This window comes from Pyrus communis, chromosome 4, assembly GCF_963583255.1.
Source record: "Pyrus communis chromosome 4, drPyrComm1.1, whole genome shotgun sequence".
Classification (NCBI taxonomy): domain Eukaryota; kingdom Viridiplantae; phylum Streptophyta; class Magnoliopsida; order Rosales; family Rosaceae; genus Pyrus; species Pyrus communis.
Window position 1 is genome coordinate 14,377,838 of NC_084806.1, and position 25,594 is coordinate 14,403,431.

At 38.4% G+C, this 25,594-nt stretch overlaps 2 protein-coding genes across 2 annotated transcripts; both read left to right on the top strand.

The window, feature by feature from the left end:
• Positions 1-7,213: 7,213 nt before the first annotated feature.
• On the top strand, positions 7,214-9,606 carry LOC137732992 (uncharacterized). Its single transcript, XM_068472218.1, has 5 exons — positions 7,214-7,420; positions 7,838-7,955; positions 8,065-8,154; positions 8,262-8,360; positions 9,009-9,606. The coding sequence occupies exons 1-5, from the start codon at positions 7,353-7,355 to the stop codon at positions 9,111-9,113; spliced, it is 480 nt and encodes a 159-aa protein (XP_068328319.1). The 5' UTR covers positions 7,214-7,352; the 3' UTR covers positions 9,114-9,606.
• A 4,749-nt stretch (positions 9,607-14,355) lies between these two features.
• On the top strand, positions 14,356-15,949 carry LOC137732993 (1-aminocyclopropane-1-carboxylate oxidase homolog 1-like). The gene is made up of 3 exons (XM_068472219.1): positions 14,356-14,886; positions 15,252-15,573; positions 15,686-15,949. The coding sequence occupies exons 1-3, from the start codon at positions 14,369-14,371 to the stop codon at positions 15,935-15,937; spliced, it is 1,092 nt and encodes a 363-aa protein (XP_068328320.1). The 5' UTR covers positions 14,356-14,368; the 3' UTR covers positions 15,938-15,949.
• The last annotated feature ends 9,645 nt before the right edge of the window (positions 15,950-25,594 follow it).

A 25,594-nucleotide genomic window follows, 5' to 3' on the forward strand; every position in this document is an offset into this window, starting at 1 on the left:
CTCAGCCCACGCGCTGCTGCAGGTGGCGGTTGGCCGCCGCGACTTGTCGAAAAATTCAACTATTTCTAAAAATTACCAAATTTTACAGGAATGAAGATCTCAACGAGTTGAACAAGTTTCATACATGTGACTAAGGCTAATTTAGCCAGGAAAAGCCTTAATTTCATGAAAACCCGCCGGAAACCCTTGAGATGGATGTTCTTGATTTGTCATCTCTAGTGCTCCGCCTCCTCTACAACTGAATGGGCTTATTCTAAGCCTCATGAGAAGTCTATTGATGGTAGTGGTTGACTGAGGTACCTTCAGATTTGGTGGATTGCCACTCCGAAGCCGTCGCACCCATCGGTGCAAAACCCCTTAATTCCAAACCCAATCCTCTCAAATTTGATGTAGAAATGGTAAAGGAAGGGTCAATATGAGGATTGGAAGTGGTAAATTGGTCCAATCCATCGGAAAAATGATGAATTTCACTGGAGAAACCTACGGGTCATAACTGGGTTCGCGAGTCGCACGGGTCAAGGGTGATTTCGTGCTTCTCGTTTCTCTCCATTCCCCTTATTTCCTCTGCTTCCTATTGGTTTTCTGTACATCACTCCTCTTCTAATTTGTCTCACCTCTCCCTCATTTCTCTCATTTATACTCCATCTGCACCGACCATCTTTTGTTCCTTTTAATCTGGGCCACACACGTGACATCCCATATTTTGCTCCAAAAATCTAGAATTTTCTATATATTAACCAATTTACTAAAATGCGCCCAACTTTAAACGTTAATAACTCTTTCGTTATAACTCCAAATTGCGTTCCATTTGCGCCCACGCGTCTGTAGTGACGAGTACTATGAGGATACATTAAGAAAATGAACCTTGCGTGACACGTCACAACAGTCAACAAAAGTCAACACTTTGTCTCGAAGGACATCTTCATAAATTCACTTTTTAAAATTATAAAAATCATAATAATTGGGGACGGGTCATTACAATTTACCCCCTTAAGAAAATTTTGTCCCCGAAATTTAAAATGACTTGCTAAAAATAAAATACTCGAAATTAGGGAGAAAATATGTATGTAAATACATACACAAGGAATAAATCGAGTTAGAGCGCTGCATAAAAGAAAATGCCATTCCGTCGCGATCGGATTGCAATTATTCCTCTTTCATGCCTCCAAGCTCATACCTTCTTCCTTCCTCAATAACATAGTAGTATAATACTCGTATAACCCGTAAGGTTGAAAATATCAATTATTATGTAACAACATAAGAAAATACTTGTATTGAGTTTAAAACCAAGAGTGCAAATAGCTCATCCAAAATTTTTAATGGCAGAAATACCCATATAAATAGAATAACTTAGTAAGAAAATATTTGTTCGAGAAAAATCAAAACCCAAAATAAAAATAGACCTTACCAAACATTCTTCGTGCCACGAACTTCGAGAATGAGTCCGAACCATAGCTAACTAATAAGTGTTGCCATAGATGAACCGTCTTGCCCACTTGCTTAGTGAGCCCAACAATTAAGCCATCGATATTACAGTCTGCAGCCTGTAATGCTGATCACCTATTGCTATCTCAATAAGCTAGTGAGAAGTTCCTGAGGGTGCCAAAATATCGTTTTGGTTCTTATGCGCTAATATGCCTAGATCGCTCGATTCATGCCTCGATCGCGATACCGTACTATCCCAGAACGCACCAAACCATCTGCTAGAAGTGTTTTGACGTCCACATTCCCACAACAATATGACCTTAGAGTGAAGTAGTGGAAATATACGTAGAGACGAACATATATTACGAAAAGCTTCATTCGTGGCTAATCACTATAGTTGCTCTCCAAATTGAAGGGTATTAAATCTGAAAGCTTAAATTAGAGAAAGCATATTTCTGACGACATCCCTCTAGTGACAGTTGCAGTCTCGAGCCACACTTAAAAATTAACGCCGCAATCACCAAGCTCACAACCTATGTTCATACCTTCACCAATATCATACTGAATTACTACTCAATCCTCAAAGCCACTTGGCATTCTTTTTGGTAAATCTGATAAACTCGTAAGAAGATTATACTCCAATAGTTCTTGCTAGCATCGATATGAAATTGGTGCACACATTTGCCAAGTCGACCTATCATGAATTTCTCAATGGTTGAGCGAGAAACCATGTTGAGAAAACTAAAAGAATGCTCAAGAATTTGAGGGTAAAAAAAAGTCCAGGAAATCTAGAGTACAAGATATCCGGTTTGAATTGTAACATCCCACATCGCCCAAGGGAGTTGATCCTGTAAGCCTTATATGTATATTCCCATCTCTACCTAGAAGGAGGCCTTTTGGGAGCTTATTGGCTTCGGGTTCCATCGGAACTCCGAAGTTAAGCGAGTAGCGCGCGAGAGCAATCCCATGATGGGTGACCCATTGAGAAGTTGCTCGTGAGTTCCTAAAAACAAAACCGTGAGGGCCTGGTCGGGGCCCAAAGCGGACAATATCGTGCTACGGTGGAGTCGAGTCGGGGATGTGGTGGGGGCCCGGGCCGGGATGTGACAATTTGGTGTCAGAGCCAATCCCTGGCTTGAAGTGTGTCGACGAGGATGTCGGGCTCCTAAGGGGGGTGGATTGTAACATCCCACATCGCCCAAGGGAGTGGATCCTGTAAGCCTTATATGTATATTCCCATCTCTACCTAGAACGAGGCCTTTTGGGAGCTCACTGGCTTCGAGTTCTATCGGAACTCCGAAGTTAAGCGAATAGCGCGCGAGAGCAATCCCAAGATGGGTGATCCACTAGGAAGTTCTCGTGTGAGTTCCCAAAAATAAAACCATGAGGGCCTGGTCAGGGCCCAAAGTGGACAATATCGTGCTACGGTGGAGTCGAGCCCGGGATGTGGTAGGGGCTCGGGCCAGGTATGACATGAATATACAATTTCGATGTCCGAACATGTGTAAATATTTAACTTACTCACGCGCTAGCAACGAAAGGGGTGGCATATAACTTAACTTGAACAATAGTTTAAGGAGGGTTGATAGACGGAAACTTAGATTTTTCCTTAACTCAAAATTCACAATAGTTTGTTACATTGATAGCTCTAGGAATAATAAATCACCGATCGTGATGATTTGCTCTATAGAATGCTGATTGGGTGATTTAAGGACTGATGGTCTAAACTTGAAGTTTCGACATCTAAGTGATCCTCCTTGATAGTCTATCAACATTAGAAATGATATGGGGAATAGATGAGTGACTCAAAGTCAACTAAGATACCTTTAATACCAGGGGGTAAAACTGAGGGTACGAACAAAGTTGATGCGGACTGAAATATCAAAGAGTCGGACAATTTCAAAAATGACGAATTATGTCGAAAGACTAAACAATACTGTGGTTATCACAGGCCAAACGTAGAAAGGTCGAATTTAAGAATGAGCTAACAAGGTTTTTGGATGATTGAAAAGTAACATCACAAAAGTATTAGAGCTATCAGGGCCAAAAGTGATTTTTCTAAGATGTTATTCCGTTGAGTGCTACCACTTTAGCACCATCGTCACATGAGACATTTCTAGAGTCTTGACAAAAGTAGACTCCGCATGAATTCTAATAGGTAGTATTTTAATGGACACTGCCAAGGAATCAAAACTATTTTGGATTTCCAATCTTTAAAGGTTTAATACTAATGGCTAGAGGATAAGGATAGAATTGGTTAGTAAAGTCTCCGATGATACACAGTTACCAATACATTATCCCTGCTTAAGGCCATCAACTTGCCTCAAATCTACATCTTTCCTTGGCAGGGAATTTCTTCACTTTAAATCTAAGGGTATTCATCAAAATGCTCTTCTAAAATGTCGATAAGTCGACAAAACTACCCAAAACTTAGGAAAAGCTAACACATTTTTCGTATTCGACGAGGTGGCAAAATTCGGAAGTTAGGTTCAAAAAACCAAGAAGGCATACATCACGTGTGTGATGAACGCAATACTGCCCAACTTATACTTTGATACCAACCTGACACACCCGACCCGGAATGTCCACTAGGACTCCAAATCGAGCTGTGCTGGCCGACACTTGGAAGGTGATGAAGCCATAAAGTATAGTGATGTGGAAAATGTGAATACATTTAGCCCTAAAAATGCCTAAGGACCAGAGTGCACTGTGAGCGGGAACGAGCCCGTTTCACACGCAACGTCAGAGCATAAGTAAAGTACAGTAGTGTGGGTAAGGATCATACCCTCAGAGGTAGCCACCTATATTGAGATTTGCCATAAATCCTCGTCGATACGGACTTTTAGCAACTAAAACCTGGAGGGGCGCAAAAACAGAAGGGTGAGTGGGCCTGAAAATAAAGTTTTTAATAAAAACCTTTTTGAAAACATTATAACACCTCACCGTAAAACCCGTAAAATTTCCCAGAAAATAATAATACATATGTATATAGAAATCATGCTCGAGAGTAGTGAAAACCAAGTATATGCCATGTGAAATAAGTAAGCCATGTGAAATAAATCAATGTAAAATGATATGTTAGCCGGAGTCACATAACGTGACTTGTACGGCTCTAAACCTGCACACGAGTTGGAATCACTTAATGTGGTCTATATGACAGGAGGGCACCTGCTTTGGATTCAAGGTGAGCGTGTGGTACGGGAGGTGAACGATCATGTGAAGCCTAGGCCCTGATCTCGGGCGGAGCACTAACACCAGGGTGCAGGATAATGAGCACTAAATGCATCTAAACATAACCATACACACTGCAATTACTATTATCAATATGCACTCACTTGAAGCTGAATGCATAGGCAAAAATGTAAAGCAACCATGACATGGCATTTTAAACGAAATTCCACTTAAAACCATTTCTAGGAAAAATGAGAAACATACATACGTATATATAGAAAACCAAAAAGCCCACTCACCTGGAGTTTGCGCTACAACTCCCTGCATAAATATCAAGGCGTTGCGAACAATTGCCGCCTAGAACAATTATCAAATTATGTCTTAGAATTCTTATCCATAGAACATATAACTTACATGTCCTAATTGGGAAGATCCGTACATCAGATTCCCGATCAGTAAGTTTCTAATATCCTCAAATATTACGTATTATAACGTATCAAAATTTGGTGATGATCCAACGGTCAGATCGTCGATTACTATAATAATCAAGCAGCGGACTTTTATGGAACTACGTTCAAATGACGGAAATTTGTCAATTGGACTTCACTAATAGAATCAGAGTATTCAAATTTAACCTAGGAAGGTCATGGGACGTCTCAGCCCACGTACCGCTGCATGTGGCAGTTGGCCGCCTCCGACTTGCCGGAAAATTCAACTATTTGAAAAAATTACCAAATTTTATAAGTATGAAGATCTCAACGAGTGAAACAAGTTTCATACCTGTGACTAAGGCCAATTTGGCTGGGAAAAGCCTTAATTTCATGAAAACCCGCCGGAAACCCTTAAGATGGGTGTTCTTAATTCGTCATCTCTAGTGCTCCGCCGCCCCTACAATTGAATGGGCTTGTTCTAGGCCTCATGGGAAGTTTATTGATGGTGGTGGTTGACTGAGGTACCTTTGGATTTGGTGGATCGCCACCCCGAAGCCGTCTCACCCACCTATGCAAAACCCCTAAATTCCATACCCAATCCTCTCAAATTTGATGTAGAAATGGTAGAGGAATGGTCAATATGAAGATTGGAAGTGGTAGATTGGCCCAATCCATCGGAAAAATGACGAATTTCACCAGAGAAACCTACGGGTCACAACCGGGTTTGTGGGTTGCACGGGTTAAGGGTGATTCCGTGCTTCTCGTTTCTCTCCCTTCCCCTTCTTTCGTCTGCTTCCTATTGGTTCTCCTCACATCACTCCTCTTCTGATTTGTCTCCCCTCTCCCTCCTTTCTTTCCTTTATACTCCATCTGCACCGACCATCCTTTGTTCCTTTTAATCTGGGTCACACACATGGCATCCCAGATTTTGCTCCAAAAATCTAGAATTTTCTAGATATGAAGCAATTTACTAAAATGCCCCAAACTTTAAACGTTAATAACTCCTTCATTATAACTCCAAATTGTGTTTCGTTTATGCCCACGTGTTCGTAGTGACAAGTACTATGAGGATAGGCCAAGAAAATGAACCTTACGTGACATGACATGGCAATCAACAAAAGTCAACGCTTTGTCCTGAAGGACATCTTTGTAAATTCACTTTTTAAAATTATAAAAATCATAATAATTGGGGACGGGTCGTTACAGTTGGATTTGAAAGAGATTCAATTCCAACAGCCTAGATGTGGACACGTGGCCAATGGTCATAATTTTGACTGTTGGTTTTTTTTTTTTGGGACAAAATCGTGGACTGTTGATCTTAGATCGGACGGCCAGAATGAGCCACGTCAACTAGCCGTTGGGTTTGAATTTCAAATTTTTTTTTACCATTGGAAATCCAACTGTCCAGAAAATTAGCAGTTGGAAATCGAACGGCCCAAAACCAGCCACATGGTCACTCACGGGTTGAAATTGGTGTGCTGCAGCGGCGGGCCCCACCGCCTTTTTTTGTCGAGGACACGCGCTCATTTGCACGTGTTTCCCACACGCTTGATGCAAAAAAAAAAAAAAAAATATCCGTGGCCTGTGACATCAGGTTGATGCAAGCCTGACGTCACATAACCCGTCCCTTGGCTTAGCACATTCTGGGCCAGCCTGGAGACTGGCTTGGGTTGGGTTGGGTGCCAGCCTATTAAGCCGGGCTGGAGCAAAAAAATGGGAGGCTGCCCTATTTTATGTGCTTTGAGCTGGCCTACCCCAATGGGGTGGAGCTGCTCTAAGGAGATAAGGGAATGAGCTAAACGACTTCATAATTGACTAACAATAATGTAATTCAAATTTACTTTTGGTAATAATTGACTCTAAGCTAAATAGAAACATATATAAACATTGCAAAGGCGACAGCACTCTCTTTCCAAAACCGCCACGTTAGTCCCCAAACAACAAACAAATCCAACCAAAATGATGGGTGAGGGAATACGCGTAGGCCTGCGGATCCCCAAACTTTCACTAATGACCCGCGAGTACGAGACATTATGATACTCCCGAGAGTAGCACAAATTCGAATCCAACCAACGACCGCTTTACCCTTTTAAATTTTTCGAACGCGTGCCTCTGTCGCCCGCTTAACGGCGTCGTTCCCTAGATCTACTCCCCACTAATCGCTCGCTCGCTCGCTCGCTCTCTCTCTCTCTCTCTCACCCCTGTCCTTGTTAGTTTTTTCCTTCGCAGCGAAAGTTCGAGAGACTTGACTGAGTCGGGGCCCCAAAAGTCTCGCGCGTCTCTGCCGCGGCGTTGCTTCGGTCTCTACTCGTACAGACATCCGACATGGCTTTCGTTTCGTTCGTTGGACGCCTTCTTTTCGCCTCTGTCTTCCTCCTATCTGCTTGGCATGAGTAAGCCCCAGATCTTTGTCTTCTCTCTCGGCCCTTTAAATAAAAAAAAATGAAGTTTAAATTATGCAAAATGATATACAATTTTAGTTCATCAAACATGCATGCATGAATGTGCTAAATTTTTTTTTATGTTATCTGTTATTTGTAATTATTTATTTGTTTTGTGGATCGTTTTTTTATTTTTGGTTATGCATTCGTAGTTAGATCCAAATTAATTGAACAATATGAGTTGTAAAATGATATGATTTAAACATATTTAAATTATTTGGTACGTAGATTAGTAATTACGATAGCATGTTACGTTGTCAGACTGTTGATCTAAAACGAATACTCCTTTTGAGTTCACATCATTCATTTCGTATGAGGCTTGATCTTGACGAGACAGTGCATAAGCTTACAGTTGGTTTCTATTTATAGGTTCAATGAATTTGGCGTGGACGGAGGACCCGCAGCCGAATATCTGAGACCAAAATTCGATGTTTTCTCATATCATCTGTCAACTCACACTGGTGCGCAAGTGCCCAAACAAGTTGAAGTAAGAAATTAATTTGGTTTAATACTTGAGTTTTAGTTTCTTTTAATGTTTTGATCAAAGTACGTTTTCAGTTGGTGCTTAAGTTACTTTTGTACTTTGTGATCGGCAGATCAAACATTTAGTGGCGGCGACGGTGGCATTGAAGGGTATTGGGGGTCTTCTCTTCATCTTTGGTTCTTCTATTGGAGCCTATTTGCTGGTTTGTAACTGTGATTTGGTTGTCTGAGACGCTGGTCTCGATCTTGTTTTGTACCCGTAGAGCAATATTAGCCGCTAAATCATGTGATTCGTTATATTTTTGTGCAGCTTCTGCATCAGGCCATTGCTACTCCTATCTTGTATGACTTCTACAACTATGATCCCGAGAAGACAGAATTCAATCAACTCTTTTTTAACTTCACTCAGGTTAGTGATCAAGTTTTCTTATTTTCCCTCATACACTTTCAGTATGTGTTTTCATCCCTAGTTAATGTTGATTCCTATAATTTAGAACTCAACAAGGTTATCATTTTAATTTCGTAACATGTTGAAATGGTCCAAATTAGATATTTTGTCCATTTTGTACAGACCATGTATGAGTTACTCAACAACGAGGTCCAACCATAAGACTAAAAGTGCGGCTGAGGAAAAACTATAGGGATGAAATTGTATTTTACTGGTAAATGGACGGCTTCTGGATGTTCTATGCTAATGAGGAAATGACTGATCTGGAAAAACTCGATATGGTTAAAATGGTACTTTTGTTAAGTGTTGAACTATAAGAATCAAGGTGAATATGATAAAATAGCATAGTGGAAAATTAATTTTGCTCGTTTTTGGTCCTACTATTGATATTTCACTGAGGGTAATTCTTTTTTAATGACGGTTTGATTTTTAACCTTAGAATGAGGTTACCATATTGTGACTTGGACCCTCCCTTAGCTTAGAAGCTGCTTGCACAAGGCTGCCCCTTTTTTATCAACACTTTGGATCCAAAGGTCAATTTGTTTAGGCATGCTGAACAAAGAAAAACTGCTAACTCATTGTTGCTGATTGACTTTGTATGATTTGCAGAACTTGGCATTATTCGGGGCTCTGCTCTTTTTCGTAGGCATGAAGACATCGATACCAAAGAGACAACAACTCAGGAAAAGAGCTCCAAAACCAAAAACTACATGAGGATTAAGGACGGAACCTTAGATTACACGTGGGTTTAGTTTCTGATTTCACCTGACTGTTCTTCGAGGAAACTAGTTATGTATGCTGCTATCTCTGTCTGTATTTCGGTCTCTCTTTTCAGAAATTAGGGAAACAAGATTTTCGGAAAGAAGGAGCTTTTGTTTATTTTGAGGGGTTGGTGTTTTGTTCTTAGTATTACTGAGCCAGTTTGTTGTTGACGGTTGGAAGGAAAGTACATTATTTTTTGGTATTTATTCTAAGGAGCAACTTTTCTATTTTTCGATATGAGATCTTTAATTAGTCACTATGCTCCTTGTCATTACCGTCAACCGGTGTATGTGATGCTTTATTTTTTGAATGGTTAGATTGGCTGGAATAGGGTTATACTAGCGGTTGGATATTAAATTTTTTCAACCATTTATGTTATGACACTTAGTGTATCCATCTATGTTCTTGGAACATTGAAAAATTTCTCATTAGATTGAAATGTTTACATTAAGCACGCAAATGCAACCATCTGCTGAAGCTAAGCATTGCATTCCTGTCTCAAGTATTTTTAGTGATAGGTATGTTATGGAATTGGGAGAGCAATCTGCATGGTATGAGTTTATTGGTGGTACATGCTTTTTAGTCTAACAATACAATATTAGAGAGAAACTTATACATGTTAGTATATCATTGGACCGAAACGTTACAATAGGGGTCAATCTGTTCCATGTACGTTGGAATTAGGGTGACCACATCTACAATGACTTAAAGAGTCTGACACAGTAGCAACCGCCCCACAACCCCGCCATTACAATTGCTGCCAAGGGGAGGCAGTATAATTCATTGCCTTTGTCCATGCTGTCGTACAACAGATCATGGCTTCTTTCAACTACTGCATTTAACAATGTGGCTTTTATGAGTTAGATTAGAGTAACTTACAACTTGGGCTGGGTTTAGTTTGTCTTTGGACCTGGATACAAGCTTATGGTAAGGGCCTAGGAGTAGATTGGTGGCCCATGGTCAACTTTACTAAACCCTTTTGTATCAGTTCTTGTCTTGATCATATATTTATGAAATTCTCCGAATCGTTTTGAGTAAAGAGGTTTCAATATGCTGAGTTTGGTGAATGTTGAGAAGTTGAATGGCAATAACTTCAAAGCATGGAAGCAGCAGATTGAAATGAACCTTGGAATGCTGGAATTCAACATAGTATTCAAGGTTCACTTAGCCTTCAACATTAAATGATGAGAGTATTGCACAAAAAAGAGAGAATTTTGTGAAATAGGATATAGAGCCAATCAAATGTCTCTAATCATAATGCAGAATTCAACGGAGGAAGACAAAAGAGGAGAAATTCCTAGTTGTGACTTGGCTAAGAATTATATGGACAAGAATCAAGATTGAAGAGAAGTTTAAGTAATCAAATAAGGCTGAAACTGGAGCTTGCTTGTCAGCATTAATAAACACCGAGAAATTCCTAGTTGTGACTTGGCTAAGAATTATATGGACAAGAATCAAGATTGAAGAGAAGTTTAAGTAATCAAATAAGGCTGAAACTGGAGCTTGCTTGTCAGCATTAATAAACACCGAGAAATTCCTAGTTGTGACTTGGCTAAGAATTATATGGACAAGAATCAAGATTGAAGAGAAGTTTAAGTAATCAAATGAGGCTGAAACTGGAGCTTGCTTGTCAGCATTAATAAACACCGATCATGATAGTTCTAGTAGCATTCGTGAGCACTTATTGAAGTTGGTTAACATTGCCAACAAGTTGAATAACTTAGATATTGGCAATTCTGATCAGTTTCTTGTGCATATGAAACTTTACTCAATGTCAAGTGATTATGAGCAATTGAAAGTGAGCTATAATCATCGTTCTAAAAGGCGCTAGGCGCTAGTCGGGCGATGAGTTAGGGCTTAGCGCCTAGGCAGACTAGACGGACTTAGGGAAATTTGTTATATATTATATGAATTAGTTAAATTTACTAGATGGATAATAGGTAAATTTATTATATATTATATGAATTAATTAAATTTACTATATCATATATAAATAATTATTGAATAATTTGTTATTTTTTAGAAAAGAACATACATACGTGAGTGTTTTATGTACATATGTAACATGCTTGCCTAAGATAAAAAAAAAAAAACAAAACATTATCCAATTAATTTATATAACATTTATATATATAATATATATTCCAAACTTTTCAAAATATAAAAAGCCCACGTAACGGGTGGTTTTCATAATTAATACCACTCAATAACCCTTCAAGTGGTACCTGTCCACCTCTCTCACATCACCCAAAGTGGACCCCAGTCATCACTGCCTTTTGATCTTGGAAAGTGAGATGTCCTTTGTATTAATTTATTCGTTTAGATAATATCATTTATTAAAAAAAAGAATACGTCCAATACACATATAGACCCTATCTGTTCATAGAAAAATAAAGAGATCTACTTAAAGCATTCAAGCTGTTAAGTTTTGTTATATCGGTTAATTATATTTTATTATAATATAAGCACGTTATGCTTGGAAGCGTCCCGATTCGACACAAGTTTCTATTGATAGTCAATAGATGTATGGTGAGCATACACTAAGATTTAGGATGACAAAAATGCTTTCTTTAAATATTGACATGCCCGACCCTGATATTTCCCGAACACCAAGGTAGGCACGTGCTGACTGACACCCGAAGATGACGAAGCCATATAGGATACATGAGAAATAATAAATATAAACAATACTTATAAATTTAAATACAATTAATATGCAAATGAGGAATGTGTTTAAAGCATACAACTAATTCCATATACTAGAGAAGAAATAATACAAAATTGAATGGACAAAGGAGTGGGTCTTACACCAAGATGACTTGATGATGTCGATGCGAAAGTGCTTTGACGTTGGGATTGTACGCCTCGATTCTAAGTCCTGAGGGGGCATAAAACAAACACGAGTGGACCAAATTGATATATATATATATATATATATATATATATATATGTATATATAAAATACTGAAATAGTTATCAACATACTAACCCCCAAAGTTTAATGAAGACTCATAGCATAATATGTAATAGGTTTCTGAAACCCTAGCATGCCATAAAACCTTTCATGAAACATATCTCGTATACATAGTGTGATAACTAGTGATATCAGTATTAGTATTTCTTGGCCCGAAGCCAGTATGTATATCTCTAGGCTCGAAGCCATCAACATATATCTCTGCCACCAATATATCTCCCTCAGCCATATATCTCCCTCGCCTGTAGGCAGAACAGTGACGACTAGATACGCATAAAATCGTTGAACATAGTTTTTCCAAACATAGGTACATGTATCTCAAAACATCTTCATAGCATATAGTCATCCATCATATATACTACAAAGAAGTGTGTAAAAGCATGCTCATAAATAGTATATAGTCATCCATCATATATACTAGAAAGAACATCAGTTTGATAAAATATGATATTCCAAAATATTCCCAGTAAGCATAATATCTCATAAAACGTTTCATAAAACATAATCATTAAATCATACTTTTCATGTATGCATTTTTACTATTAAAACATGCATTTTAGAAGGGGTCCACTCACAGATACTTTGCCGCCGAAGAGCCACGCAAACTAGCAAAGACGGAAACGCCCCAAATAATTGCCCATTAGCACATAAAGGGTCCAATTAATAAAACTCTATTCAAACGATTGAATTTGGGAAAATGGACATCAAAAATAGATTCAGGATGTCGAATTACTCTGAGAAGGGTCCCAGGTAATTTTTGAAAAAAGTCAACAAAAAGTCAACACAAGAATATTCCTGAGAATATTCCACCTGGTTGGTCTTGGGTCAATAGCTGGGTTGGGCTGAGTCAAGGGCTTAAAGGGTTTTGGGTTTGAGGTTATCGGTCTGAAGGCTTAGTTCGTACAGCCTAAAGGCCTAGTCCACAGGGTTAAGGGTTTGGGTTGATTGAGGTTTGGTCTTGGGTTCACACGGGCGTGGGCTTTAAAAGCCCAGGACAAAGGGATTTGATTTGGGTTGCTGAATGGGCCAAGGCCTGGTTCTCAATTGGGTTTGGGTCCTAAGGGTTTTGGGTTGGGTTAAGTAAATTAGTGGGTTGGGCTTTGGTGCACGGATTGGGTAGACTTGGCTGGGCTTGGTGGAAGGGAATGCCGGATTTGACAGTTTGTCCGGGAAACTTCCCGATCTTCGTTCGAGCTCGATACTTAACCAAAAGTAGTCATATAAAATACCAAAATGAAGCCCAAGAGAAGAGGAAGAGATCTATACCTCTCATGGGGCCAGTCGTGGCCGGAGTCGGTAGGAAAACGTCCTGCAAGCTGTTGGGTCTTCAACGGAAACTAGGGTAGGTTTCCCCCACCAGTTTCCACGTCCAAAAGCCACCAAAATTACTCAAAAACATCCCAAGCTCACTCTAAAACACGATCTACTAGGTTCTGAAGGGTTTTGGGACATTACCTTCACTAGAATCGACGAGGTATTCGCCAGGAAAACCACAGCTCCTCGCTGGAGCTCCTTGGCTCAACGGCAGTAACTGGATTCGACATGGGGTGGGTCTGGTAGGGTGGTGAGGTCGCCGTGTTGTGTGAGTGTGCATGAGTGTGTGTGTGTGTGTGTATGTGTGTGTGTGTGTGTGGGAGCTCGGGGAAGGGAGAGCATAGAGAGAGGGAGCACGGGGAAGATGAGAAAAGAGAGAAAAGTGAGGGAGAGGAGGAGAGAGAGAGACTTGGGCCCCGGGGACAAAACGAAAACAAATGACCCCACTGACACACACATTAAGACCCAAAAACAATTTTTAAAATAAAAAATATCTCAAACTTAATGAAATTACAACAATAACCCTTCGTTCCATAAATTTCGAGACGGGTTGTTACAAATGTACGTTTTCAGAATGCAATTAAGCATAATATGCTGCTTATAAATAAATAAACCCAAAACCCCAGTATATTTCGTATCGAATAAAAATCCCACTTATATTTTGGGTCAAAGGTATTACGTATTGAACTATTTAAATAATGCCTAATTAACATGTGATTAATGATGAGATTATTCTAATATATTGTAAGTCTTTGGAAAATGATTGATCTTGATTTCCCACCAAGTCCAAATAATTTTAGCATTATCTTTTGGTCTATTCTTCCAACTTGAACAACTACAAAGTGATCATATTCTTTGGTTACTCATACACATCAATACACTAGCTATTTGTCTGAATAATATCTAGTCACAAACAAAGATGGTAGCGACCAACACAAATTACGACCGAAAAAGTGAAGTAAAAGCTTTTGATGACACAAAAGAAGGAGTTAAAGGCCTCGTTGATGCGGGCATAACGGAAGTTCCTCGAATTTTTCATCACCCGCTAGAGGAGTCGGAAACCAGCTCCGATTCAGAAACCAGCCAGTTCAGCATTCCGGTCATAGACCTTCAAGGCCTTGAACTCGGTAGTCTAACTAAGCGCAAGGAGATTGTTGCAAAAGTCGCAGAGGTATCGGAGACTTGGGGCTTTTTTCAGATTGCAAATCATGGAATACCTGTAGATGTTTTGGAGGAGATGAAAAATGGGGCACGTGGGTTTTTTGAGCAAGACACTCAAGTGAAGAAGGAGCTTTATAGTCGTGACCACTCCAGACCTTTGGTCTACAATAGCAATTTTGATCTGTATAGTGCACCGGCGACTAGTTGGAGGGATAGTTTTGGGTGTTACATGGCTCCTAATCCTCCTAAGCCGGAAGAATTGCCAGAAGTATGCAGGTATATATGCGACATGAATGATAATTTCTATTTCTTTGCTACAATGGTAACTAGTTTGATTTAGAATTTATTCATATCCTAGATGAGATTCGATCATGTATTGACTTTTGGTTGTTAATTTCTACACTTTGATGTAGGAATTGAATCGTTTTGTAAAATCTTAAAATTTTGCTTTTTCATTAACAACTTTCGTCCATGAGATTTGAACTTAGGGCCTCCTCCAACAAAGTGGAGAGTCTGGAGACTGAATGTAAATTAAACAAATGGTCATGTGTAAGAAAAGAAATACAGATAAAATCACGACACACAAGTCACACATGCTAACCTTTTTACTTAAATCTCTGTCAAATAATTTTTATATGCAGAGACATACTGGTTGAATATTCGAAGCAAGTAATGAAGTTGGGGACGCTGCTGTTGGAGTTGTTGTCGGAGGCTCTTGGCCTAAAGCCAAGTCACTTAAATGACATAGATTGTAGTGAGGGGCTTGTGCTTCTAAGCCATTACTATCCTGCTTGTCCACAGCCGGAATTGACTCTGGGAACCACCAAGCACGGTGACTTCAGCTTCCTCACGATACTTCTGCAAGATCATATTGGTGGTCTCCAAGTTCTTCCTCAGAACAAGTGGATTAATGTTCCTCCTGTGCCCGGAGCTCTTGTGGTTAACATTGGAGATCTTCTGCAGGCAAGTATCAGATTACTATATATTCATCATCTTTGATTTTTAGGAAATACTTAGGCTGAGATATTAATGCTCTTAATTTAGGTTTTAAAAGTGAATTATTGTGAGGTTTCAGCTCATATCAAATGATAGATTCAAGAGCGTACAACATAGGGTATTGGCAAACTGTGTAGGTCCAAGAGTATCCATTGCAAGCCTCTTTTACACCGGCATGTTACCATCGACAAAACTCTATGGACCGATCAAGGAGCTATTATCAGAAGACAATCCTCCAAAGTATAGGGAAACTACTGTAAGGGACTACGTTCTTTACGTCCGTAACAAAGGCCTTGATGGCTCATCTGCCTTGTCTCAGTTCAAGCTTTGAGCTGCTGCTGTGAAGAGCGGTACTAAATTATAATATTACCTGTATGGTGTGTAACATTACTCTTTTGGCATATATATATTGGTTGTTTTGTTTGTAATAATTTAGGCTGATCGATCAGTAAAGAGAAATGTAATTAATTAAGTCGTTGATTACTTAGTTGTATATCAATGACAGCTGTAATGGTTATTGAACCATAGTGCAGTCAAATTAAGTTTTCCACCAACGAACCAACTTGAAGAATTGAATTGAAGTTATTAGAGCAACTCCACAGTAGGTGGGTGCTCGGGGGACAGGCCAGAGAAAAGGGGCCGAGGCCCTGTGGACCGGCTCTAGCGTGAAGGAGTCCGAGTGGAGGTGGAGGCCCGAGCTTCGGGCCCGTGAAGAATTGCCAGCCCGATAGCCCGAGTGGATGTGACGCCAGTGCTGACGTTAGCCTGGCGTTAGGCCTTTTTATATTTTTTTTTCTGTCAGGCGCGTGCACCCCACTCGCGCGTGGGGGCACATCGACGACACAAAATCAGAAAAATCGGTAACTTTTTCAGTTACCGTTGGGAGCCACATGGCTTCCCACGGTCCGTTCGATCTCAATGGCTTTTTAACTTGGACCGTTCGATCTCAACGGTAAAAAAAAAAAAAAAAAAGTCTTATTTAATATCCACCGTTCGATCTAAGATCAACAATGTATATTAATATGCTTTATAAATAAATAAATAAAAGAAAAAATAGTTTTAAAGTTAAGAAAAGTTACCGTTGTGACACGTGGCACAATCTGGAGTGTTGGAATTCAAATTTTTTTTATATCCAACGGCAGAGATTAATTAGTTGAATAAAAATTTAAAAAAAATTGTAAAAAATTGTAAAAAATTTGAAAAAAAAATCCGAATTTTTTTTTTTTAAAAAAATTGTTTTTACTTTTCTATAAATACCTTCTCATTATCATCTACCTTACACCACAATTTCATATTTTCTCAATTACTTTAAATCACATGCATTTCTTTCTCTCAAAGTTTCAATCCATTTTTTTTCAACAAAATGAGTACTGATGCAGGTACGAATTGGTCGCTTCTTGAAGATGTTGCGTTGTGTACTAGCTGGGTTGAAGTTACTCATAGTTCGCTTACGGGTAATGAGATGTAGTTGCGAGAAATGTGGAGTCTTATTCACGCCAATTATCTTGAGAAAATTGGTGGGAAAATAACCAATTATCCGAAATTACAAATAAAATTATTTTGTATTATTTAATAACACTTCGGATAATGATACATGGCACAACGAGAACGATTAAAAATCTTATCCGAAATTACAATTAAAATTATTTTGTATTATTTTATAAATAAAAAAAAATACTAATATTTTATTGCCTATTGCCAGGGCTATTGAAGTATAACGGTGGATATGCAAAAGGCGATTACTGTTCATTAAGGGCAGTTACTGTTCATTAAGGGCAGTTACTGTTCATCAGATAGATTGAATAGTGAATAGCCTGGGGGGAGGGCTTCAACGCTGAAGTTGCTCTTAGGATCAAACTTTGACCATTGGGTCAATTTGTTTAGGCATGCTATCAAAGCTGAAGCACAGAAAAACTGCCAAGTCATTGTTACTGATTTACTTGGTATGATTTGCAGAACTTGGCATTATTCGGAGCTCTGCTCTTTTTCGTAGGCATGAAGACATCTATACCAAAGAGACAACAACTCAGGAAAAGAACTCCAAAACCAAAAACTACATGAGGATTAAGGACGGAACCTTAGATTACACGTGGGTTTAGTTTCTGACTTCACCTGACTGTTCCTCGAGGAAACTAGGTATGTATGCCGGTATCTCTGTCTGTATCTCGGTTTCTCTTTTCAGAAATTAGATAAACAAGATTAGGGGTAAGAAGGAGCTTTTGTTTATTTTGAGGGGTTGCTGTTTTGTTCTTAGTATTACCGAGCCAGTTTGTTGAAAGAAGGTACATTATTTTTTGGTATTTATTCCAAGGAGCAACTTTTCTATTTTTCGATTTGAATTCTTTAATTAGTTACTATACTCCTTGTCATTAATGGTGCGTTTGTTGTACCGGACTAACTCGAACTGGACCAACTTCACGGACTAAGTTGGATTGGTTTAGACTAGACTAAGCTGAATTGATTTAGTGAAACATTTGATGCGGTGTTGGAGTAAAAATCAGGATAATGAAAAAAAACCCATAATATATAACAAAAAATTCATATTATTTGCTTCAACTTCAATTTCAAGCAATATCAAAATTTTCAACCTAAATTTTCAACATCCCATTCCTAAATCCAAAACCAAAGTGGCATAAACCAACCAAAATTAACATATGCACTGCAATGCTAAATTTCAAAATTTCTAGTTCAACAATCTTTCCTAGTTTAGAAATTCACAAACACAAACAAAAACCACTAAGAATTCCTAGCAAAAAAAAATCGAAAAATGGAAAAAAAATTGGAAGAGGACCCAAGTGAGATTTTACCCACTAAGCAAATCCGTCCTCCTCGCTCATGGTTTTCCCAGTCGGCAAATTGGTGATGTCGAATAGCTTCTGTTTGCACCTAAAATGTGCCATTCGGGCTAAATATCGCAAATATGGCATTTGAAGGATGATGGGGCAAAACATTGAACTTGGAAAGATATTTGATTGCAAGTGGAATAGTTTGACATTAAAATTATACTTTTCCATTTTGTTTGGGTGGTGGAGGTGTGCCAAGAGCTTTGTTTAATCAAAGAAATGCATGCTTTTTCATTGCAAGTGGATGAGATACACCATGCAGATATTCTGGCAGAGGATACATGGTGAAATGGGCCAACTTGCTTCTTTTAATTATTAGTTTATAGCAAGTGGTGGAGACATGTGGTGAAAACATGTGGTGGAGATGCAAACTTGCCTATTTTAATATTATTTCACATGCAAGCTGGTAATAGAGTGCATTCGGGTAGGTTCAAGGTTCTCAACAAGGAGGTTCTTTCAGATCTCTATATAAAGGAGCAGAGACAAGGGTTAGAGACACTCAAACAAACAATCAAATCAGCTTACTCAAATCAGCTCATCAATCTCCTTGTAGTCATTTAGCTTTAGCCAAACATCTTTTCCTTTCCTTGTTTATTAGCTCTGCTGCTCACTAGTAGTATCGATCTTATTTGTAGTTTTATTTACAACCCTCAAAGTCATTCCCAAACCACCAGAAATTACCACAAGACTAGAGCAACTTGCCCGATCCCTTGGGAACAAGCTCGAACCTTGTATTTGGCATCCCTTTGTACTTAGAATGCTTTGTACTTTAAATAAATACATTTCTATACAACTCATTTCCAGTCATTTACTTTCCTAGTCATTCACACTTCCAGCAACCTTGTCATTCAGTTGTTGTTATATTTCTCCATACAAGTAAAGTCCTTATCTTTAAGGCAAAGAAAGAACCTTGATTTGAGCTACTCCCACTCAATGACACAATCTCTTGGTTTGAAGTCAAACTCACGCGCAACTTAATCATTCAAAACCTGTCTACTAGCGACATCTAGTAGTGGCACGCTCGCATCCGCAAATTTCTTGTTTAAGTAAATTCCCGGCATGCCTGTGATGCCCAAATTTAGGTAGCAAACAACTTCTTCCTCATTATGCCACCCAAAGACAATCTCTTGGTCATTCTCTTACTTCCCATACTGTTTGAAACCCTATTTTAACTTCAAGATTCACAATTGGGCATTCAAGAAATGCAATTCCAACATTAAAAATAGTGATATTTGGGGGGAAAACACTTCGAGTGCAGAGAAGAGAACCCATAATTCAAATTGGAAAATTTAAACGAACAAACGACTTTAGAGATGACGAGGTCGTTGGGGATGAAGCCTGTGCAGTCAAAAATCGAGGTCAAGGATGACGGAGCCCAAATGGAGGACAAGATCAATGAGCTTGGTCTGATCGGTGAATCGAACAACGGAGCTCATGGTTATTCTATTGAGGTTCAAATCTGAGGGCTCTTCATAATTCTGAGTTTGGGGCGATGAAAGAGAGAGGACATCCGCAGAAAGTAGGGAGAGGAAGAGAGCAACGAGGAGAAGAGAACTAGGATGAAGCGGTCTTAGCTAGTCCATGCTTATTGGGGGCTCTCGCTAAGTCCAGTTAGTGAGGTCTTTAGGTGAGGCTTGTCTTTCCTAGTCTCATTAAACTTAATCCCACAAGGGTGAATCCAAATATGAGAAATGGAAAGCATTTTGTTGGTATTTGGTTTTGCCAAAAAATTATAAATTAATAAAAAAAAAAGGAAACAGGGGTTTTGGATCCTTATAACAAGGAAGAAGATGAATCGTTAGGAGAAATCAAACCCATGGAAGGTGGGACGGCTCAGGAGATTTTGGAGACATTGAAAAAGGTGGGAATGCTCTGGAAAATTTGAACACCCAGAAAAGAGAAAACCCAGATTTGAGAAAACACGCTTCGCTTCTAAAGCTGGAAGTAAACAAGTTCAGCCGTATCCGATTTGGCGAAAGTGTTTCCTGGGATCTTGACTTTGTCGAGAAAATTGCTATGCTTGGCGGCCTTCTTGTCATTGTAGATGTTGAAGTCGGAGATCTGGGGCCATGGATTCATTGTTGTGGATGAGAAATTCGAGCTTCTCCGTTCTCCTTTTTCAAATCAGCAAAATATGGACTCCACACGAATTTTAACAAATTATATATTTTTGGGGCTTTTGGTTATGAGAAAGATTGAAGCTTTGAATGTTTTAATGAATACAATGAGTCATGGTGCACGAAGTTTTTAATTCCTTATTTTAACAGTTTGTTCGAGCCATTCAATGGAGTCATGGTGCTGAAAATTTCTTTTTCTGATTTGAAGTTTTTGGATGATGAGAGGGGTTAGGACTAAGAGAGGTCCTATGATGGATCTGAAAGGTTGAGTCGAGAAGGGTTGTCGGTAGGAAGAGTTGTGGGAGTGGCTGGTATCTAAGTTGGCCAGAGAAGAAGATGGGACGGAGGGAGAGAATTGAGAGATAAATGGAGTTGGGGAAGAAGGGTGAGGATGGATGGGTTAGCAGGGAGTGGGCCCAATTTTTTATATATAAATTGCTTTTAATTTTAGTTGGACAAAGTTGACTGCCACGTCAGTAAAAATATAGACTTTTGTATTTGCCACGTCATCACATAACGATCAAACTGATGGTTTGACTAACAGTTGTATCATATTGAAATGAAACAATAAGTAATGTATGTGAATTAAATGTTTTAAAGATATTGTATGAGGTTGTGATATGATTTTTACGGTCTACACAAATGAGGTTAAAATCACATAAAATACTTGCAAGAATACAAAGATATTGTAGTATAGATGTTCATGCAAGGTCGTTCTCCTCAAGGACTATTTTCATAATTTATGTAGAAACAATTCCTAATTAAATACTTAGAATTAAAAATTGAGAAAAGGGATTTTGAAATTGGGTACTATTAAAAACGAATTTTAATTAAAAACTAATATGATAAAAGAAAAGAGTCTTAAATACCAATTTAGAAAAACACTAGGGTTCTATCATCACCTAGCAATCCTATGAATTTCTACCAAATACTTATGATTTACACATGCCACTTTGAAGGTTAGGTTTTCCTAACATATATTTTCCTCGTGATGTTCAAGTGAAAATGTATATCTAACATGCAACCCGTTTGTGATGTTCAGATCAAATATAAACATGCAAGACTCATTAAGTTCTGTGAAAACCCTTTGAAAAACCATGCAACCCTTAAGAGCGTGATGTTTGCCTTAAGTGAAATTACAATTATTAATCACAAGAAACCCTCCTCAATTTCAGGGTGATATTCCAACAAAAATTGCATCAAATTACTTGTCTAAATTTTCTAGTGGTGATCAATCATTAAAATATATAGATAGTTTTAATCACGGTGATTAATAATTCAAAGCATGGAGGCGATCAATCATAAGCAATTAAATAAAAATTACATGTTCATGCTAAGGCTCAAGGCTCTCCAAGTCGCATAAAAGAGAATGTAACCTAAAACTGAGAAAAGAAAAGAAATATATCCTGCTATGCCATCGCACAATCCCTAAAAACCAGTTTTTTTTATTCCAACTAGGAAACTACATAATAATAAAATATCTTAGAAAATAAAGCCCTAATTAAGCTAGGAAAATATGCCAAGTAACTATCCAGCCATGTTTTAGCCTTAGATATCCTCAAAATCCTACCCATAAGAGTCCGTTTTGAAGATCGGGACATTCTGAACACATCTTTAGAAGGCCACAAACCCATCAAAGGTCATCTTGGACTCCAAAAACGCAAGTCAAGCCCAAAATGTCACTATTTCAACACCGCGCATTGCTCATTTATTTTATTACCAGAAAATCATCGCTAGGTATAAAAATTCCAAATTTTGATACAATCAAGCCAAGTGACTCACAAACGTCCTCCAACTGGAATTACTCCAAAATTAATCCATTTGATCACATTTTGCTTCAGAGAAAGTTGAAAGTCCTATATTGTACAACTCAAAGTATCAAAATTCTTCAAAAATATTAACCAAAATATACTAAGAATAGGGTTAAATATATAATATAAAATCTACCTCAAATTTGTTATATATTATATGAATTAATTAAGTTTACTATATCATATATAAATAATTATTGAATAATTGTTATTTCTTAAAATAGAACATATGTGTTGCAGTCATATTTAGAATAGGAATGTGATTGTGTAAATCCTAGTGTATCTAGGGATATCTTTGAATATTCCCTTTAGTAGTTAATATCCTATAGGAGTTGTAATCCTAAAAGGATAAAGATTTAACCTATCATACTACTATAAATAAAGGCACAATGGGGTGATACAACACACACCTCACAATTAAATCTCTCTTATCTCTCTTAATGCCGCCGACCTCCCTTCTTGATTCCCTTAGAATAGTTCAGTTAAATAGGCCTACAACAATGTGAGTGTTTTATGTACATATATAATATGCTTGCCTAAGGAAAAAAAATAACAAAACATTATCCAAATAATTTATATAACATATATATATATATATATCCCAAACTTTTCAAAATATAAAAAGCCCACGTAGCAGGTGGTTTTCATAATTAATACCATTTGTTAACCATTCAAATGGTACCCGTCCACTCCACCTATCTCACATCACCCAAGATGGACCCCAGTCATCACCACCTTTTGACCTTGAAAAGTGAGATGTCGTTTGTATTAATCTATTCGTTTATATAATATTGTTTGTTAAAAAAATATGTATATATACACATATGTTGTAGCCTATTTTATCTGACAAAGGGAATAGGGCCGACGACAAGGGTAGAGAGAGATTCAGAGATGTGTTTGTAGAATTGTAGGGGAAGGTGTGTGTTATCCCTCCTACATTGTGCCTTTATTTATAGTAGTAAAAGGAGAGAAGATGTTCCTTCATCCCCAAGGAATACAAGATGTAATAGGAAAGGATAACTAGAATCAAATCTAATCTAGGATTTACACAATCACACGTAAACTAGGAAAGTTTACAACACTCCCCCTTGAGTGTGTAAATACTCAGGGTAGATTCAACATCATGCATAAGTTGATGAAGTCTACTTGTTGGCACTGATTCTAGGGAACAATGCTTATTCTCAATAAGGTAGGAACTTGCATAAGTAAATGAGTCTCACTAAAAAACCTTAAGGCTATGGCAAAAACTCAAGGAGAGGCAAAATCCATAGTCTAAGGAACAATGCGTGAAAATGCAAAAGTCAAAAGAATGTTTACGGAACATCATCAGGGATATGACCAGCCCAAGGTGGGTGCCTCGTTAAAACCTAGTTAGGTAGCAAAAACCCAGTGGAAAATATGCTCCTAATCATAGGGAAAAAGAGTACATTAAGATCAAGAAAGTATCTTCATTATACTCCCCTTGAGTTTGATACAATTCCAAAGAGAAACATTAATGTTACAACTCAGAAAGTTTATGCATACTAATTCCATGAACAAGCTTCTGAAACATCGTCTTCGACAATGATTTGGTGAAGAGGTCAGCCATATTGTCTTGTGAACAGATTTGCATGACTTCAATCTTCTGATGCTCTTGTTGTTGATGTGAAAAGAAGAACTTCGGCGCAATGTGCTTGGTATTGTCTCATTTGATATAACCTTCTTGAGCTGTTCGATGCATGTTGCGTTGTCTTCAAAGATAGTCGTTAGAATATCAACTACGGGATAAAGATCGTAGAAACTTCGAATATGGCCCACAACTGCTCTCAACCAAAAGCATTCCCGAGTTGCTTTATGTAAGGCGATAATTTTAGCATGGTTAGACGAAGTGGCAACTAAATTTGTTTAGTTGACCTTTAAGAGATTGCGGTGCCTCCAACAGTAAAGACATAACCCGTTTAAGAACGCGCCTTATGTGGATCAGATAAGTATCCTGCATCGGCATAACCAACAAGGCGAGAATCAACTAAAGAAACAGGGGGTGCGACATCACTCGAGGATCCATAGGGATAAAACAAGCCCAAATCTGTAGTACCCTTAAGGTAACGGAAGATGTCTTTCACATTAGTCCAGTGTCTGCGTGTAAGTGCATTACTGTATCTTACCAAAAGATTAACAGGGAAGGAGATGTCGAGTCTAGTGCATTGAGCTAAGTACAATAAAAAGCCTATCACACTTAGATAAGGAACATCAGGCTCCAAAATCTCTTCATCATCCTCCTTTCGATAAAAGGGATCTCGTTTTGCATCTAGCGATCGAACAACCATAAAAGTACTCAAAGGCTTCGCTTTATCCTTATTAAAGCGGCGCAACACTTTCTGGGTGTAGTTCAATTCATGTACTAGGATTCCATCCGAACAATGCTCTATCTCAAGACCGAGACAGTATCGAGTCTTACCTAGATCTTTCATCTCAAATTCTGACTTCAAGTGCGCAGCAGTTCTCGCAAGCCCTTTAGGAGTTCCGATGAGGTTCATGTCATCGACATATATTGCAACAATCAAAAATTCAGAATGTGACTTCTTAATGAACACACAAAGGCATGGTTCATTGTTCATATATCCCTGACTAGTCAAATACTCACTCAGACGGTTATACCACATTCTTCTAGATTGCTTCCAATCGTTGAGTGAACGCCTCAGCCAAATTGAGAGCGTGTTCCAAGGTTTGGAAATATTTGAACCAGTCAATGTAAGTCATTTGGGAACTTTCATATAAATTTCCATATCAAGATCTTCATAGAGATATGCGGTTACTATGTTCATTAGCTGCATACTCAGTTTTTCGAAAACTAACAAACTGATAAGGTAGCAAAAAGTAATCACATCCATAACATGTGAATAAGTTTCATCATAGTCAATCCCAGGGTGTTGTGAGAAGCCTTGTGCAACAAGACGAGCTTTGTAATGCACAATTTCGTTCTTCTCATTACGCTTCCGAACGAAAACCTACTTGTAGCCAACGGGCTTCATATGTGGAGGAGTAGGAGCTACAGGTCTAAACACTTTATGTTTCGCAAGCGAATTGAGTTCGACTTGGATTGCTTGTTTCTAGTTTGACTAATCGGTTCTATGTTGACATTCGTCAACGGAACGTGGTTCAATGTCAATGTTCAACATAATCTTAGTAGCTACTGCATATGCTAATGCATCGTCGATAATCATTTCATTTCTATGCC

Bases quoted from the DNA above. Each gene is read 5' to 3' on its own strand.
- LOC137732992 (XM_068472218.1), top strand. From the start codon at position 7,353: ATGGCTTTCGTTTCGTTCGTTGGACGCCTTCTTTTCGCCTCTGTCTTC. The intron at 7,956-8,064 runs GTAAGAAATTAA...TGTGATCGGCAG, and splicing joins AAGTGCCCAAACAAGTTGAA to ATCAAACATTTAGTGGCGGC. The intron at 8,155-8,261 runs GTTTGTAACTGT...ATTTTTGTGCAG, and splicing joins CTATTGGAGCCTATTTGCTG to CTTCTGCATCAGGCCATTGC.
- LOC137732993 (XM_068472219.1), top strand. From the start codon at position 14,369: ATGGTAGCGACCAACACAAATTACGACCGAAAAAGTGAAGTAAAAGCT. The intron at 14,887-15,251 runs GTATATATGCGA...TTTTATATGCAG, and splicing joins GAATTGCCAGAAGTATGCAG to AGACATACTGGTTGAATATT. The intron at 15,574-15,685 runs GCAAGTATCAGA...GTGAGGTTTCAG, and splicing joins ACATTGGAGATCTTCTGCAG to CTCATATCAAATGATAGATT.